This window comes from Arachis duranensis, chromosome 7, assembly GCF_000817695.3.
Source record: "Arachis duranensis cultivar V14167 chromosome 7, aradu.V14167.gnm2.J7QH, whole genome shotgun sequence".
In the NCBI taxonomy this organism is placed as follows: Eukaryota; Viridiplantae; Streptophyta; class Magnoliopsida; order Fabales; family Fabaceae; genus Arachis; species Arachis duranensis.
In genome coordinates, this window is record NC_029778.3 from 3029475 (window position 1) to 3042738 (window position 13264).

At 35.5% G+C, this 13264-nt stretch overlaps 3 protein-coding genes across 3 annotated transcripts; all 3 read right to left on the reverse strand.

Moving 5' to 3' along the window:
* Positions 1–634: 634 nt before the first annotated feature.
* On the reverse strand, positions 635–9093 carry LOC107496391 (uncharacterized). Its single transcript, XM_021127138.2, has 6 exons — positions 8924–9093; positions 8281–8551; positions 7683–7878; positions 7077–7255; positions 5902–5972; positions 635–750 (listed from the first exon to the last, which is right to left on the reverse strand). The coding sequence occupies exons 3-6, from the start codon at positions 7700–7702 to the stop codon at positions 655–657; spliced, it is 366 nt and encodes a 121-aa protein (XP_020982797.2). The 5' UTR covers positions 7703–7878; positions 8281–8551; positions 8924–9093; the 3' UTR covers positions 635–654.
* Positions 9094–9796: 703 nt separating this feature from the next.
* Positions 9797–10575, reverse strand: LOC127739625 (DNA-directed RNA polymerase III subunit rpc4-like). Its single transcript, XM_016117640.3, has 3 exons — positions 10507–10575; positions 10195–10431; positions 9797–9976 (listed from the first exon to the last, which is right to left on the reverse strand). Exons 1-3 carry the CDS (start codon positions 10573–10575, stop codon positions 9797–9799), a joined length of 486 nt encoding a protein of 161 aa, XP_015973126.3.
* A 114-nt stretch (positions 10576–10689) lies between these two features.
* Positions 10690–12855, reverse strand: LOC107496589 (uncharacterized). The gene has a single exon (XM_016117892.3). The coding sequence runs from the start codon at positions 12804–12806 to the stop codon at positions 10779–10781; it is 2028 nt and encodes a 675-aa protein (XP_015973378.1). The 5' UTR covers positions 12807–12855; the 3' UTR covers positions 10690–10778.
* Positions 12856–13264: the final 409 nt, after the last annotated feature.

Below are 13264 nucleotides of genomic sequence, written 5' to 3' on the forward strand. Positions count from 1 at the left end.
AGTAAAATGCCGAGACCATTGATTTTGGCCTTTTGCTTCCATCTTGGAAGTTAAATGTGTTATGTTTTGGCATCACCATAACATAACACTTGAAACAACTCCAAACCTCTATAGAAATCAAAGAAGGAAAATAATAATACTGTTTGAGGCATTAATTTTGCCTTTCAAACAAAATCACTTAGGTAGCGTTTGGTGGAGAGACAGAGACAGAGATTAAAATAAATTTCAGTATTCTATTTGGTATAAATTGAGAGACAGAAATTGAAACAAGAATGAAATTCTAATTTAATTTATACAGAAGGTAAAATTGGAATTAATTAATTAAAATAAGGTATGTTAGGTATAAAATATTATTAATGTTTTATAATTCCTATGACAAATAGAAGGGCATCATAATTTTAGGGATGAATGCTCATGCTCTCCCGAGAAATTAAGGAGTGCAGCGCTCCATGAAAATTAACTTGCTATTAAAGGTAAAAATGAAGAAGAAACCAAAAAATAAATACCTTAAACTCTAAATCTGAACTATTAATGTCATGGTCGACTTCCGTTTCAGACATGTCGAAAGATTGGAAAACTATGCTTTATAGATAATTCTTTCTTTTGCTTTGCTTTTGGAAGCAAAATATAGATATGCTGACGAGCCTGCTGACATCACACAGCATGAAGGACATTACCAGAAGCATTCATGAGAAGTTCCTCACACAGCATAATCAGCAATGAAGCCTGAAATATCATCTTCATCAAAATCTGCATTACATACAAAATGAATAACTCTAACTACTTATAAAAGACCACCATTACGAACAACTTTGTAGAGCAAAACACAACTCCCTAGATAAACAAAAGTATAGAGCCAGAACTCAACAGATTCAACATCAACTCATTCTTTCCGCTTGGAAACAGATTTCTAATGTCTTAATTTATTGAGATTCTGAATCCAAATACTTGAAATGCCTATTAGAAATGGTGTGCCTTTCTAATGTTTGGAGTTGGTGCTCTAAAAACATGCTTCCTTTGGCCAATCCATCAATCTAGTTGCCTACATGGATTCATAATATTGCCATTACATGTAATGATTGTAAAGGCCAAAAGAGATAGAAAGTAAACAATAGAACTAGAAGAGCTGGGGTAGGAATTAATTTGTGTGAAATCACCCCTTTCCCAGTTATAGAATTATACTGGAAATGCAGGAAATTATAGAGCAGAAAAAACTATGTTACTCCCTCTCTCCATGCCACTCTTATTCATTAAATTGGTGCCTTTCTGCTTATTTTTGTCATAATTGAGTTAAGACTGTTAATCCTTCACTTATTTGAATGTCATTGTTATTATTATGTATCTGAATTACTTCATTGTTTTCTATATCATTCTGTATTTGAATGGATTTATAGCCATGTATGCAACCCTTGCAAGCAGAGAATTCCAGAATCACTTTTATCTTGGAGTTCATTGAGAAAAGACTTAAAGAACAGTAGTTGCTGAGGGTGCAGGGCAAGAGGTACAGGGCGATGATAGCAATTAGTCAAACATATGAATTGTCAGTTTTCATGCTTGCAAAACATCAAGTACATTGGTGAGATCCCTTCCATTTCATGTAAGTTCAAGTTGTCTATTTACTTCTGGAGAGAGATGCTACTCTTGCAAGATTATAGTTCGAATATGCAGCTGATAAATGAAGGAGAGAAGAACGTGGGAATGGTTACTAGCTTCAACTCATCAAACCAATTGAAGGCAACACATATGCATCATTAGCACTTAGCAGAACGCAAAAGCATGATATTTTTTCCCCACTGAATGCAGAATAGGAAGATAAATGGCTTCTAATCAAAATTTTATTATCTTGCCATCCATGATGTAATGTTCTAAAATCAGAGTGACTACATGCAGAATAATGTGCTGGATTCTTAATTAACTAATCTAACAATCCACATTAAGCATAATGAAATCTCAATATCTGAGCTTCTCTCTGAATATGTCCATCTTTGTTTTTGCAAAAGTCCAAACTTAATTTAATTAAAGATGGATTATTATTTAATTAGTTGTCAAGCAAAGAGAAATATACATTACTAGTTTTATTTAGGTCTTAACTCTTAAGAATCATCCAGATGTTGGACTCTATTGACCATTGTCTGCGAATTTGTTTCATTCATCGGATACACACTTTCAATTTCATGGAATATTTTTCTACAATATATACATTGAATTATCCGAAAAGATCTTTTGGATTAACTTAAATGAAAAGAATCACTTTTGTGTACACCTTTCTTTCATATACAATAATAAATAATAGAGGCATATTCAAATTAGTATAGAGTCGTTGCATCTGTTTTGTTTTCTCAAGCTCTCTTCTGCTGTTATTTGTTCTTCAAGCGATTGCATACGTCTATAGCTGTTTTCAGTTTCTTGGAAAGTTTGCCAATCGATGTATCTAAATATATACACTAATGTATTAAAAAAACAGTAGTATTTAACTACAAGTTCCATCTTGGCCGCATTTGAGGAGATTTATCTGGGTCTACTCTTTTTCCTCACTTTTTCTCCATTTAATTATAATAGAGTATATATGCATACGAATCAAGAAAACCAAGAAACAGATCAAACAAATACTGCAGAAAATGTTAGTAGTTGATCAGCAAGTTATCTAGTTAGTTATCAGTTATTCTGTTGTGACTAGTCTTGGAGTTAGCAAGCTGACTCACCTTTCATTTAGCATAGCTTATATATGTTGTACTTGAGACACATAATAATTCTGATTCACAATACAAACATATTTTTCCATTTTCTGCACAACTCATCCCTAATGTTTATGTTTGCTATGATTTCAAAGACTCTTACCTAAACACGAATTCTGGTGCTAAGTGCTATCATAGTAACACCATCATCATGGTTCTGACTTTGTTACTCCCTCTCTCCATGCCACTCTTATTCATTAAATTGGTGCCTTTCTGCTTATTTTTGTCATAATTGAGTTAAGACTTGTTAAGTGAGTCACCCTATTCAGCCTTGATTTCATTTCATATCTGAAACATCACTTATTTGAATGTCATTGTTATTATTATGTATCTGAATTACTTCATTGTTTTCTATATCATTCTGTATTTGAATGGATTTATAGCCATGTATGCAACCCTTGCAAGCAGAGAATTCCAGAATCACTTTTATCTTGGAGTTCATTGAGAAAAGACTTAAAGAACAGTAGTTGCTGAGGGTGCAGGGCAAGAGAGTACAGGGTTAGGGAATCAAGTCCCTTTCTTTGTTCTTGATAAGCTTTACTTAAATAGTGGCAATCCAAGCCATCCTTCATTATTAATGCTCACTCGTTCAATGGTTCTTGATAGTATCATTCCTCCAGGTTATGATGATTAGATAACTTTATTTAGTGTTGGTAGAATAGCTCATTTCACAGCTTCTGTTAAAATCCTCTCGATTTTTCCAACCATCAACCTCTGGATGCTCAAGAGGAGAAAGGTTACTGCAAATTTATAGTGCAACTAAGTTGAATGAAGGTGGAGTGAAGTTTGAGGTAAACAAAAAGAGTCAATGCTTACTAGACTTGGAAACTTTAGGCCATAGTTTGAGAATTCCATTTATTAGAGTGGATGACTGGACTGAAGCTGTTTTAAGAAATTTGTTAACTTTCGAACAATGTCACTGTATCGAAGAACCCTACCTCACAGACTATATTGTTTTCTGCTTATTCTCACTGTTGTTCAGACAGTATTTTCTGTTCTTCAAGAAGTACACTAGTACTAGATTAATGTTTATATTGGATGATCATATATTCAATTCTCAATATAGTGTGGTAGTTTTGACATCTTTGTATTTTGAAAGAATTGAAATGTTTGTTATCAACATGTGGCCACTTTATTATGTAATTATAAGACCACTGCATATGGCGTATCCCTTCTATGTAATTGTGTATCAACTTTGATTGTGATATTTTTTTTATTGTTACTTTCTTTACATTATTTACACGTTCATTCTGAAATTAGTATTCAAATTAAAGCTTAAACTAAACTAAAAGTCTTGGTTATCAGCTTTGTATAGTTGGTCTTAGTTGAATGATCTAACAAAAACTACCAAATCAGGTTTTATTCTAACTAACTTGCTGGCTGGAATATAACTAACTCTAATTGGTTATTGCACGTGAATATCTATTGTGTATTTGAATACTAAAAAAAAGGGCTAGAAGTAATAAATTTATATTAACTAATGGGTCGATCACTCTGCATCATAGTATCTCTTGAAGCTGAGCCTTGTATAAATATGTTTCTTATTTTATAATCTCAGTGATACTTGCCTTAGAGCATCCAAGAAAAAAAAAGTGATATACTTGTCTTCACTTTGCAAGCTAAGATCATTTCCCAATCTCAGCTATATATCTATCTCATGTTGAATAATTTTGCTCTTGAAATTTGGAACATAACACAACTTGTATGTTTTATAAGGTTGTGCATGTTTCCTATTCCACCCATGCTATTCAAACTCTTGTGATTCTTCCAGAACTTTTGATTTCTGACAAAAGGTTCAACTATTTTAATCTTTATTATATACACACTAATTTGATCAAGTGGCTAACTAAAAGGGCAAACTATTCATATAGATGGCAAGTTGGAATAATACTAATGAAGTAATGAAGATTAAAGCCATGTTGGAGGAGGGACAACCTCGCTTTAAGGAGGAATGCTGCATCTATAGGGTGCCCCATGAGATCCGCAAGTTTAATGAAGATGCATACACTCCAAAGGTTGTTTCCATTGGTCCTTTGCACCATGGAAATGAAAAATTGCTAAACATGGAGGATCAGAAAAAATTATATTGCAGACAATTCATTGAAAGATCGGAGATAAATAACTTGGAAAGTTTTGTGAGTTGCGTGCGAGAGCTGGAGCCAAAGGTTCATTCTTGTTACTCAGATAACATCAAGCTCAGTGAAGAAGAACATGTTAGGGTCATATTGGTGGACTGCTGCTTCATATTAGAGCTTTTACTCATGATGCCATTTTTCTGTCACCACAGTTACAGACCTATGTACAATTAGATTTGGTGTTGCCTCCTACATCTCTCTTCCAACTTTCTCTCCTTAATCAATTGTTCAAGTCTCTCTTGCACCATGGCTTGTGCAACGCTTGACACTGAAGGCAACCAATCAGAGGCTGATGAACTCTCTGCTTCCTCTATGGAAGACATACTAAGCCTCCTACAACTACTGCAGCATAAGGCCTTGAATCCTCTCTGCTATGAGGATTTCATTGCTTCAAAACAAAGACAAATTAAAAATCTTTCAAGGAAGCAAGTTTAATTTGTGCATTAACAGTAATCAAATCTTTTATTCACAATTCATCAGTAATAATGGGACACAACAATGGATTAATCATTATGTTTGTTCTAAGTACATTTAGAAATTAAATTAGGTGTTAGCTTGGAGGGTAGATGGGGGACATGGTTATAGTTAATAGTTAATTAACTAACTCTGAATGAACAAGGTAGTGGCACTTCTAATGTTCCTATTTTATTGAATCTAAATTTGATAAATCTTTCTGGAATTGCATGCCTAAAGCATTTTTTCTCAGCTGGGGCAATGAGAAAATTGTTTACTTTTATTTCTTTAGGATCGCAAGACTTTTCTAGTAGTTTTTAGTTCACCAACAGTGGAGTTTTCTACCATCAAGGATATGCTCTTGGGGCAAAAATGATCACACTCTTTGCCAAACTTTGGATTATGATAGAATCACTGGAAATATCCTAATATAGCAAATAAATTCTTTAGTAGACAACTTCAATAAATTTATGTGACCTACTAACCTACTTCAACTCCACACCTCTATATGTAAGTATATCAAAATATCAATTACATGAAAAAATAGTCTAAAAAAATAATAAACTAAAAATAATCACCTCAACCAAATCAAGCTTGAGCCTCATGATAGGATCCAATCCTTCAAATCTTGATATTATTGAATGATTCCCTGTATATAAATAGCAAAGAAAGATTATCTTTTAAGTAGACATATAGTCAAATTGGTATGTCCATCCTTAATAGATCCATCGATATCTACCACCTAAGCATGAGTGCATGACTCCAAAACATATTGTCATTCATAAAGCAAAACAACAAAACAGCAAGTCCAACAATAATGAGCTAGTGCAGCATAACCATTATGAAAAACAAACCAGCATTCCTTAATTTAAGCAATTAAGAATTGTCCCACCATGGATAGCAAAACTAATAAAAGCAAATCTAAACAGTTAAGATCCAAGACAAAGATTTCGACAATAACCTCGAACATAGAAAAATGCTTAAAAAATCTACCCGAAGGGAGCAGCAAAAAAAAAGTCATGCTGTTAGAAGTGCTCTGCTGATGCTGTACCCCGGCACACCAGATCTCTATCTACCTTTTCCGTTTATCTTCACTTCACTCGCCAATCACACAAATCTTCTTCTCACATTCTTTTATATCATGGAGTAATAATAAGAAAGGAAAAATGACAAAGGAGAGTGGGAATGAGAGTAAGCCACAAGTTACAATACCTACTCTTATTGACCAAATAATTCTTCTGACAGAATAATAGAAGATAGTACTATTTGTTATAGCAGATGATGTCACTTCTCCCACCAAACCACCAAAATTTGATTTTCCATGTGAGTAATAATAAGAGAATTACTTTCCCCACCTAAGCACAATCAATTCATTTTTCCTTTTTGAAGAAAACTTCAAAGTGGGAGAAGAATCCACCTCGGTGAAGAATTGATGATGTTGCTAATTATGTAGAGAAATATTAAAGAAGTCATTTTGAACAAATGCATTCCAGAACATATGAATGAGCAAAATTCTGCATAAATGGAATTCAATATATAAACCACCATTGATGAAACAATAAAATGGATTTTGCAATGAAATAGTTAAATAGTTGAAACTACCTATTAATACACGCATGACTAAAAAAAGATCCAGAACCCCCAAACTTGCGGCAATTTAAAGATAAACAAAATTAAAAGAAACTAACTTGAAATTAACACAAAGTATTGAGAGAAGATCATCACAACACCTCATCCACACCAGACCACTTACCAATGATGTCATGATAATGCAAAAGATTAGCTGATCCCAAATGTTTTGAATGACTTCCGACTAACCAATCGCAGGTCACTGATACCAGAATCAAGCCTTTGAAATCGGCATCAACACGCGATCCCCTGGAGAAACCCAGGATTCGACAAATTTCATTTTTGAAGAAAACCCTAAAACGCCTGAAAATTCCACATCGGCGATGAAACTACATGAATTCTAGTTTGTATGGATGGATGGATACTCACTAATCATATCCTAACATATAATAAATAATCATCATAAAGCATAAGTTATAATTGAAGAAGCATACATTACTATAAGAGAATAATGTGATACGCATACTATGCTTTGGAAATCTTTTTCTTTTCAATATATAACTTAGTAATAGTGTATGATGGTTATCTATTTTTCATCAAAGAACACTTTTTCCAGCAAAGCCCTCTTGCATTCATCATTAAGATCATAAACCACCTCAAAATCAAAATAAGAAATAGTAGTATTGACATATAGATATCAAATCAGTAGCAAATATTCCAAACCATTAGTTGCACAATAATTCAAAAAGGATGGCACAATTGAACCAAAAACAAATTTAGTCGTGAATACCTCAATCTCAAATTTTCCATTGAGTATCTGCACTTCTTTCAGCATTGATATATCCACATCCCCATTTGGTAGAAGTAAAACCATATGTAATACTTCTTTAACTTCTTTAACATTATCTGGGTCAAAGAGGTGTTCGTTTGAAAAAATAATGGAATACTTGTTTAACTTCCTCAAGAGTTCTGCACTCTATCTCAACCTGGTAAAAATGAAACAAACTTTTCAAAAATTACGCAAGAAAATATAAAACTGAAAATTAACCAAAATAAAAAACTCTTGAATTTTCAAAACAGAAAAGATACAATAGAATTTATTCATCAAGTGAATTAAAATATCAAATTATTAAATACCAACTTCATCACCGTACATCTTTTCCAATTTCACTAATATTGAGATGGTAACTATGAGAAAGATACAAAATTAAAAAAAAAAAAATTACAGTAGACTTCACAGCATAATCATTGCTTCAACACAAAAATAAATAAAAAAATGTTAGACATGATGAATATCGAGGCTGCCTGTTATTCTGTGAAATCATCTACTAAACAAGCTGAGGAGAAGGAAAATTAAAATACTAAGAAGATATGGTGAAAAAGAGCACCATTTGTTTTAAAAAATGAGATCATTCCTTGAAAGCCATATCCTTCTCCAAAGAAGCACTAGTATCATTGTTCTGTTTTATCAGTTGCTTCAACCCTCTTCTGCACACTACCTAGAGTTGAAATCAGCTTCTGCTTTTCTTTTTCAAGATTCTTAATGAATCTTCCAGCACGAAACAGATACTGTCCTTGACGTATCGCTAAATCCACCGCATATTCTGAGATCTTGGCAGCTATGGAGATGAAAATTTCAGCCATTTAAACAAAGGTAACCTGCCAAGAAAACCACAGGTCAATAGCATCAAAGCAAAGAAGATTCTGTTATGAAAACCAGAAGGCAAAAAGTGGAAAAAATCAAAGAAAATATTTATTGTGTTTATAGTATTATGAAAGCTATTTCCACCAACGATTTCCTCATCTTTAAAATTTATCAAAGTCCATCTTAATCAAATTCTTAAATACCAACTTCATCACTATAGATCTTACTTTTCCATTACTATTGAGATGGTAACTATGTGGAATTAAAAAAATAATAATAATAAAATGCTAAGACAGTAGAGTTCACAGCATAATCATTGCTTCAACAAAAAAGATAAACAAATATTAGAGCTTAGTAAGAAAGAGATATGTGGAATTTAAACTCACGGTAATTAAGATGTTGCAGGCTCAAAGTGTGATTATTCCTCAATAATTTTGGTCACCAGAAAGTGAAAGATAGTGTGGATGAATTTGCTTAGTGATTAAACCAAAGCCATGCAAATTGGGGGGAAGGTAGACCCTGGAAACTTGGAAGTAAACGAATCAATCACTACGCTCTTTTGGTTCATAAAAGTAAGATCAAAAGCAAAAAGCTCCTTTAATTATTGAAGAGGTAGCATCCTTTATTCCTTTGTAATAAACTAAATAGAGTGACTTGACTTCATGAATTGACCCAGGTCCTTAGTGTTTACCAACCCTTAGTAACAAAAAAAAAAATAGTCAAAACTTGTCTTATTTAACCTTTATTAATTGTTGCTAGAATTAATAAATACTAAATAAGAAAGTTTGGACTATTTTTTTAACTTCCTAACATTACCAATTTACAAAATTTAGTTCATAATAAATGCAACAATACTGGAATGGATTTTCTTTTATTTTCTCATCACCATTTCATTTGTAAAATTTATCTTCTACAATTGAATTTTTCTTTTACACCAACTGTAAACAATCCTCTGTCACTTAAATTAATCACAGTTTAATCAACTTCTTAAATACCAACTTCATCATCCTCTTGTATACAAGCATTTTGCAAAACAATTAACAATTAACAAAGCCATAGTCTGTTCAACTAATAAATGCTTCACCACTCGCTTAAACTATTAACAAAACTATAAATAGACAACATCTACATTCTGTATTGTGTCGAAAACAGAAAAGAAAAGGAAAGATAGAAAGAAAGCTAAACACCAATTCATCTTACCAATAGGAGGCTTCACCCAAAGAGTCACACTAATCTGCGCAAATACAAAGGGGGAGACGTCAGATGAATTGAAGATCACTTTCGGATAGTCGAATGAATGTGAGATTTTCTACCATGTCATCTATATCTGGAGTCACAATGACACGCCTTCTGATCTCCCCAATTGCGCAACAATGTTTTTCAGCAGTATTCATAACAGCAACATCTTGAGCAAATGTACAATTTGAACCGGGGGAAACCTGCAACCATTTTGGAATCAATTCAGTAACATTGTGTCACTGAGCATCTATATCACATGACTTTGGAATTCGACCATGCTTCGACTTTGTTTTCTTTACAAATTAGTTTTTCCGACGCCTTATCAAAGTACATTCAATACTTGAAAATTAAGAAAAAGAATTGAAAAACTAACACCAATATTATATCGTGCAATTTATATAGGGAATGCAATACTTACATCATAAAGAGTATCGCCAAGGTTCAGCTTGATAGCACCACTCTTGTATACAAGCATTTTGCCCATGAAGCCAGGTGGTAGTTCATTCAACTTACAGGGCTTCACTTTTTTCATGGATCCTTGAGGTTTAGAAGAGATCTCACTGTCAGCTTGGCCTCCAGAAGAAGCTGATCCTTTAATCGCTGGCAAAGCTGCTGGTAACTGGATCAAGAACATACTTGTCTCCGGGTTTTCCTCCTACCAACAATTTGCTCATCAGAAAACTACTATAATCATTAATAAATTCAATTTTATAAGTTTCAGTTCACTAACCAAAAGGCCAAGTTCCTTTGCTGGATTTGTTGAATCTTCATCGAGGAGTTCTATCAAAACAGTATGCATAGGTAAAGCCTCTTGATAGGCATAATTAAAAATTAAAATGCCAAGAACAAATATTTATTGTTTTCTTCAGCAGGTTAGAAAAACAGAAGAGTGTAGAGGAAATCAAAATAGTGATTGATAGGCATAATTAATCCAAATATTTATTACTGAATAACTGCTTATTTACACAGATTAAGAAAACTCGAAGGTAATAAAAAAAATGGTTAATCTAGCACGACTAATTTCTGATATTTGGGGCCGGAAATTGCAGCTTCCAGTGAACTTTCGGGGGTGAGTTCACCGTCATTGTCCATGAACAACTTCATAAGATTCTTAGAGAATCCACTCACGAGGGCCACTCCTTGCTGGGTGGCCGTCACCGGAGTGGCCGTCGAGTCCCTCAGATTCCAGAACACAATCTGAGGAACAGCAGAGCCATAACCTTTCTCACTATACTTCCTTGTAATTGCTTGGTAATCGGTCTCCCAAGGCGTCGCGGATGCTTGATCGAACTCCATGTCACTGAACACAAACACCCGCTTAATCATCTGATCTTCTTTCAATTTTCCTTCCACAGCCACCTCCAAAATTCGATCAAATACTCTTTGGAAATCCGTGTTCATCCCCCACTTCATCTCCCTAATAAAGCTGGTCTTGGAATAAAGACTATTGCCTTCAATCAAATGAAGCTCAGGATCTGCACTGAATGTGATAACCTTCCCCTTCCATGGTTCCTCGTTCAATTCAGACACCAACAACCCCAATGCAACACAAACATCCATGGGAGTCCCATGCATGCTTCCAGAAACATCACACACAGCCAAACAGTTCTTCAGTTTACCCTTCTTAAGCATGTCACTCACCATTCTGCTCCACTGAAGCTCTGCCACCTCATCACCAGCTTCATATTCATCTGCATATGCATCTTCATCTTCATCTGAAACTTCATATCGATATGGACATCGATATTGCAAAGACTGTATGATCTCATGAGGAAGCAATGCTCCAGCGGCAATGGTAGTCTTCCCTGACTTCACGTCCACAAGGTACTTCATGAACCTCTCTTTATCATGCTTCAAGAACTTCTCCTTATAGAGCTTCATAGCCACAGAGGCCACTCTGTTGTATGGGATCGAATCCCAGCGTTTCTCACTCATGTAAACCTCTGGAAGTTCTAGAATCTTCCGAAGAGGGACAAGAACCTCCTTTCGTAACCGATCACGGATCCTGTAAGCATAATGCGCCTCCTCGATTCCTTCATACTCGGTGCGAGGGAACATCCTCCTCGCAATGGATTCACATAGAAGCGTGGATCGGTCAAAGGAAGAGTCAAGAGAGGGACACCACTTCGCAGCAAGACTCATAGCCGTTGATTTGTCGGAATTTAACAACTCCAGATCGTTCTTCAAACAGTTGGCAAAATGATCGGAGATGCTATCGTGGAGGAGCTGAAAATTTGCATCGTCGTTGTAACGGTTAAGGAGCTTCTTGGCCATGGAAACCTTCTTTTGTTCCCTGAGAGAACGTGCGGTTTCCTTCTCCTTCTTCATCATCTCGTTCGTCAAATTCTCAAAGGGCTTCTTCATGCTCCCGTTGTTTCTGGCATTCCTCAAATTGCTTCTGGTTCCCCTTCCCCTCCTCCGCTGGAACGCTCCCCTTCCTCTTCCCCTCCCCAGGTAGAACGCGTTTGTTCCCCTCATCTTCTTGAACCTGTTCCTCTTTCTGGAGCCTTTTACGCTGAGCCACTGCTCCTTCTGATTCTTTCGCACATCGGAACCTTCTAGAATCCTGTATAGAACTTCCGGAAGGTCCTTGAAGTAACCGAATTCGGCGAAGGAAGGGAGGTTGGCTGCGAGTGTCTTGGGGTGGTTAGAGAAGAGCCACATGGCAGCAGTGTAGAAGCCTTCGCGATCGGACTTGCCGGTTCCGCGTACGCCTCGGAGGTTACAGACGAGTTTGAGTGTGGTGAGGGGGTTGTGGGCCCATGCCACGTCGAGTCTCTCTCGGAGGGAGTCGGAGGGAGTGTCGGGAACGACGTGGAAGAAGAAGTCAAGGCATGGGTTCCCGGTTGACAAGAATGTAGCGGACTGGTTCTCTGTCAAGCCCATTGGGGGTTTGGGATTGTTAAATTTCGAGACCATTAGGTCAATGAATGGTTCTGAGACTGCGGTGGTGGTGGTGGTGGCGGCGGCCACGGCGACGGGGGTTGGTTGTGGTTTTGAGAGTTCAGGTGGGCCCAGGAGAGTGGCCATGCTGATAAGCAAGAAATGCGAAAATGGATTTGATAGAAGAGAAAAGAAAAAGATGGATATTGGTGTGGGAAATGGGAATGAAATAAAGGATAGTATATATAGTTGTGCTTCAGCTTGGGGAGCAAGCAATTTTAAGAACAAATGTGACGATACTGCCCTACCAACTTAATTTTGCAGTTATTACGGAGAATCATATTCAACCGCCTTGGGTTACTGTTTAGTGTTTACTCATTCTGATTATAATCTTATCCCTTTTTTTTTTATTTGTTGTTTTAATTAAATTTAATTAGTTCTGCTTCTGCTTGGGGAGCAAGTAATTTAACAGTTATACTGTAAGGTGCAATACTGCAAGTACAACATGCGATTTTCAATCATAGACGAGCGTTACTGTTTATTCATTCTTAATTTTTTTTATTTCTGTATTTAATTAAAATTTATCTTGCAGTTGGCATTTTTAT

What these genes read in the sequence shown, in the direction of transcription:
- LOC107496391 (XM_021127138.2), bottom strand. Translation starts at nt 7,702, where the DNA reads ATGGAAAATTTGAGATTGAG. An exon ending in ATGGAAAATTTGAGATTGAG is followed by an intron (nt 7,256 to 7,682) that starts GTATTCACGACT and finishes TGGAATTTTCAG; the next exon opens with GCGTTTTAGGGTTTTCTTCA. An exon ending in TCAAGCTTGATTTGGTTGAG is followed by an intron (nt 751 to 5,901) that starts GTGATTATTTTT and finishes TATGTAATGCAG; the next exon opens with ATTTTGATGAAGATGATATT.
- LOC127739625 (XM_016117640.3), bottom strand. Translation starts at nt 10,575, where the DNA reads ATGCATACTGTTTTGATAGAACTCCTCGATGAAGATTCAACAAATCCA. An exon ending in CAAAGGAACTTGGCCTTTTG is followed by an intron (nt 10,432 to 10,506) that starts GTTAGTGAACTG and finishes AATTGTTGGTAG; the next exon opens with GAGGAAAACCCGGAGACAAG. An exon ending in TTGGCGATACTCTTTATGAT is followed by an intron (nt 9,977 to 10,194) that starts GTAAGTATTGCA and finishes AAATGGTTGCAG; the next exon opens with GTTTCCCCCGGTTCAAATTG.
- LOC107496589 (XM_016117892.3), bottom strand. Translation starts at nt 12,806, where the DNA reads ATGGCCACTCTCCTGGGCCCACCTGAACTCTCAAAACCACAACCAACC.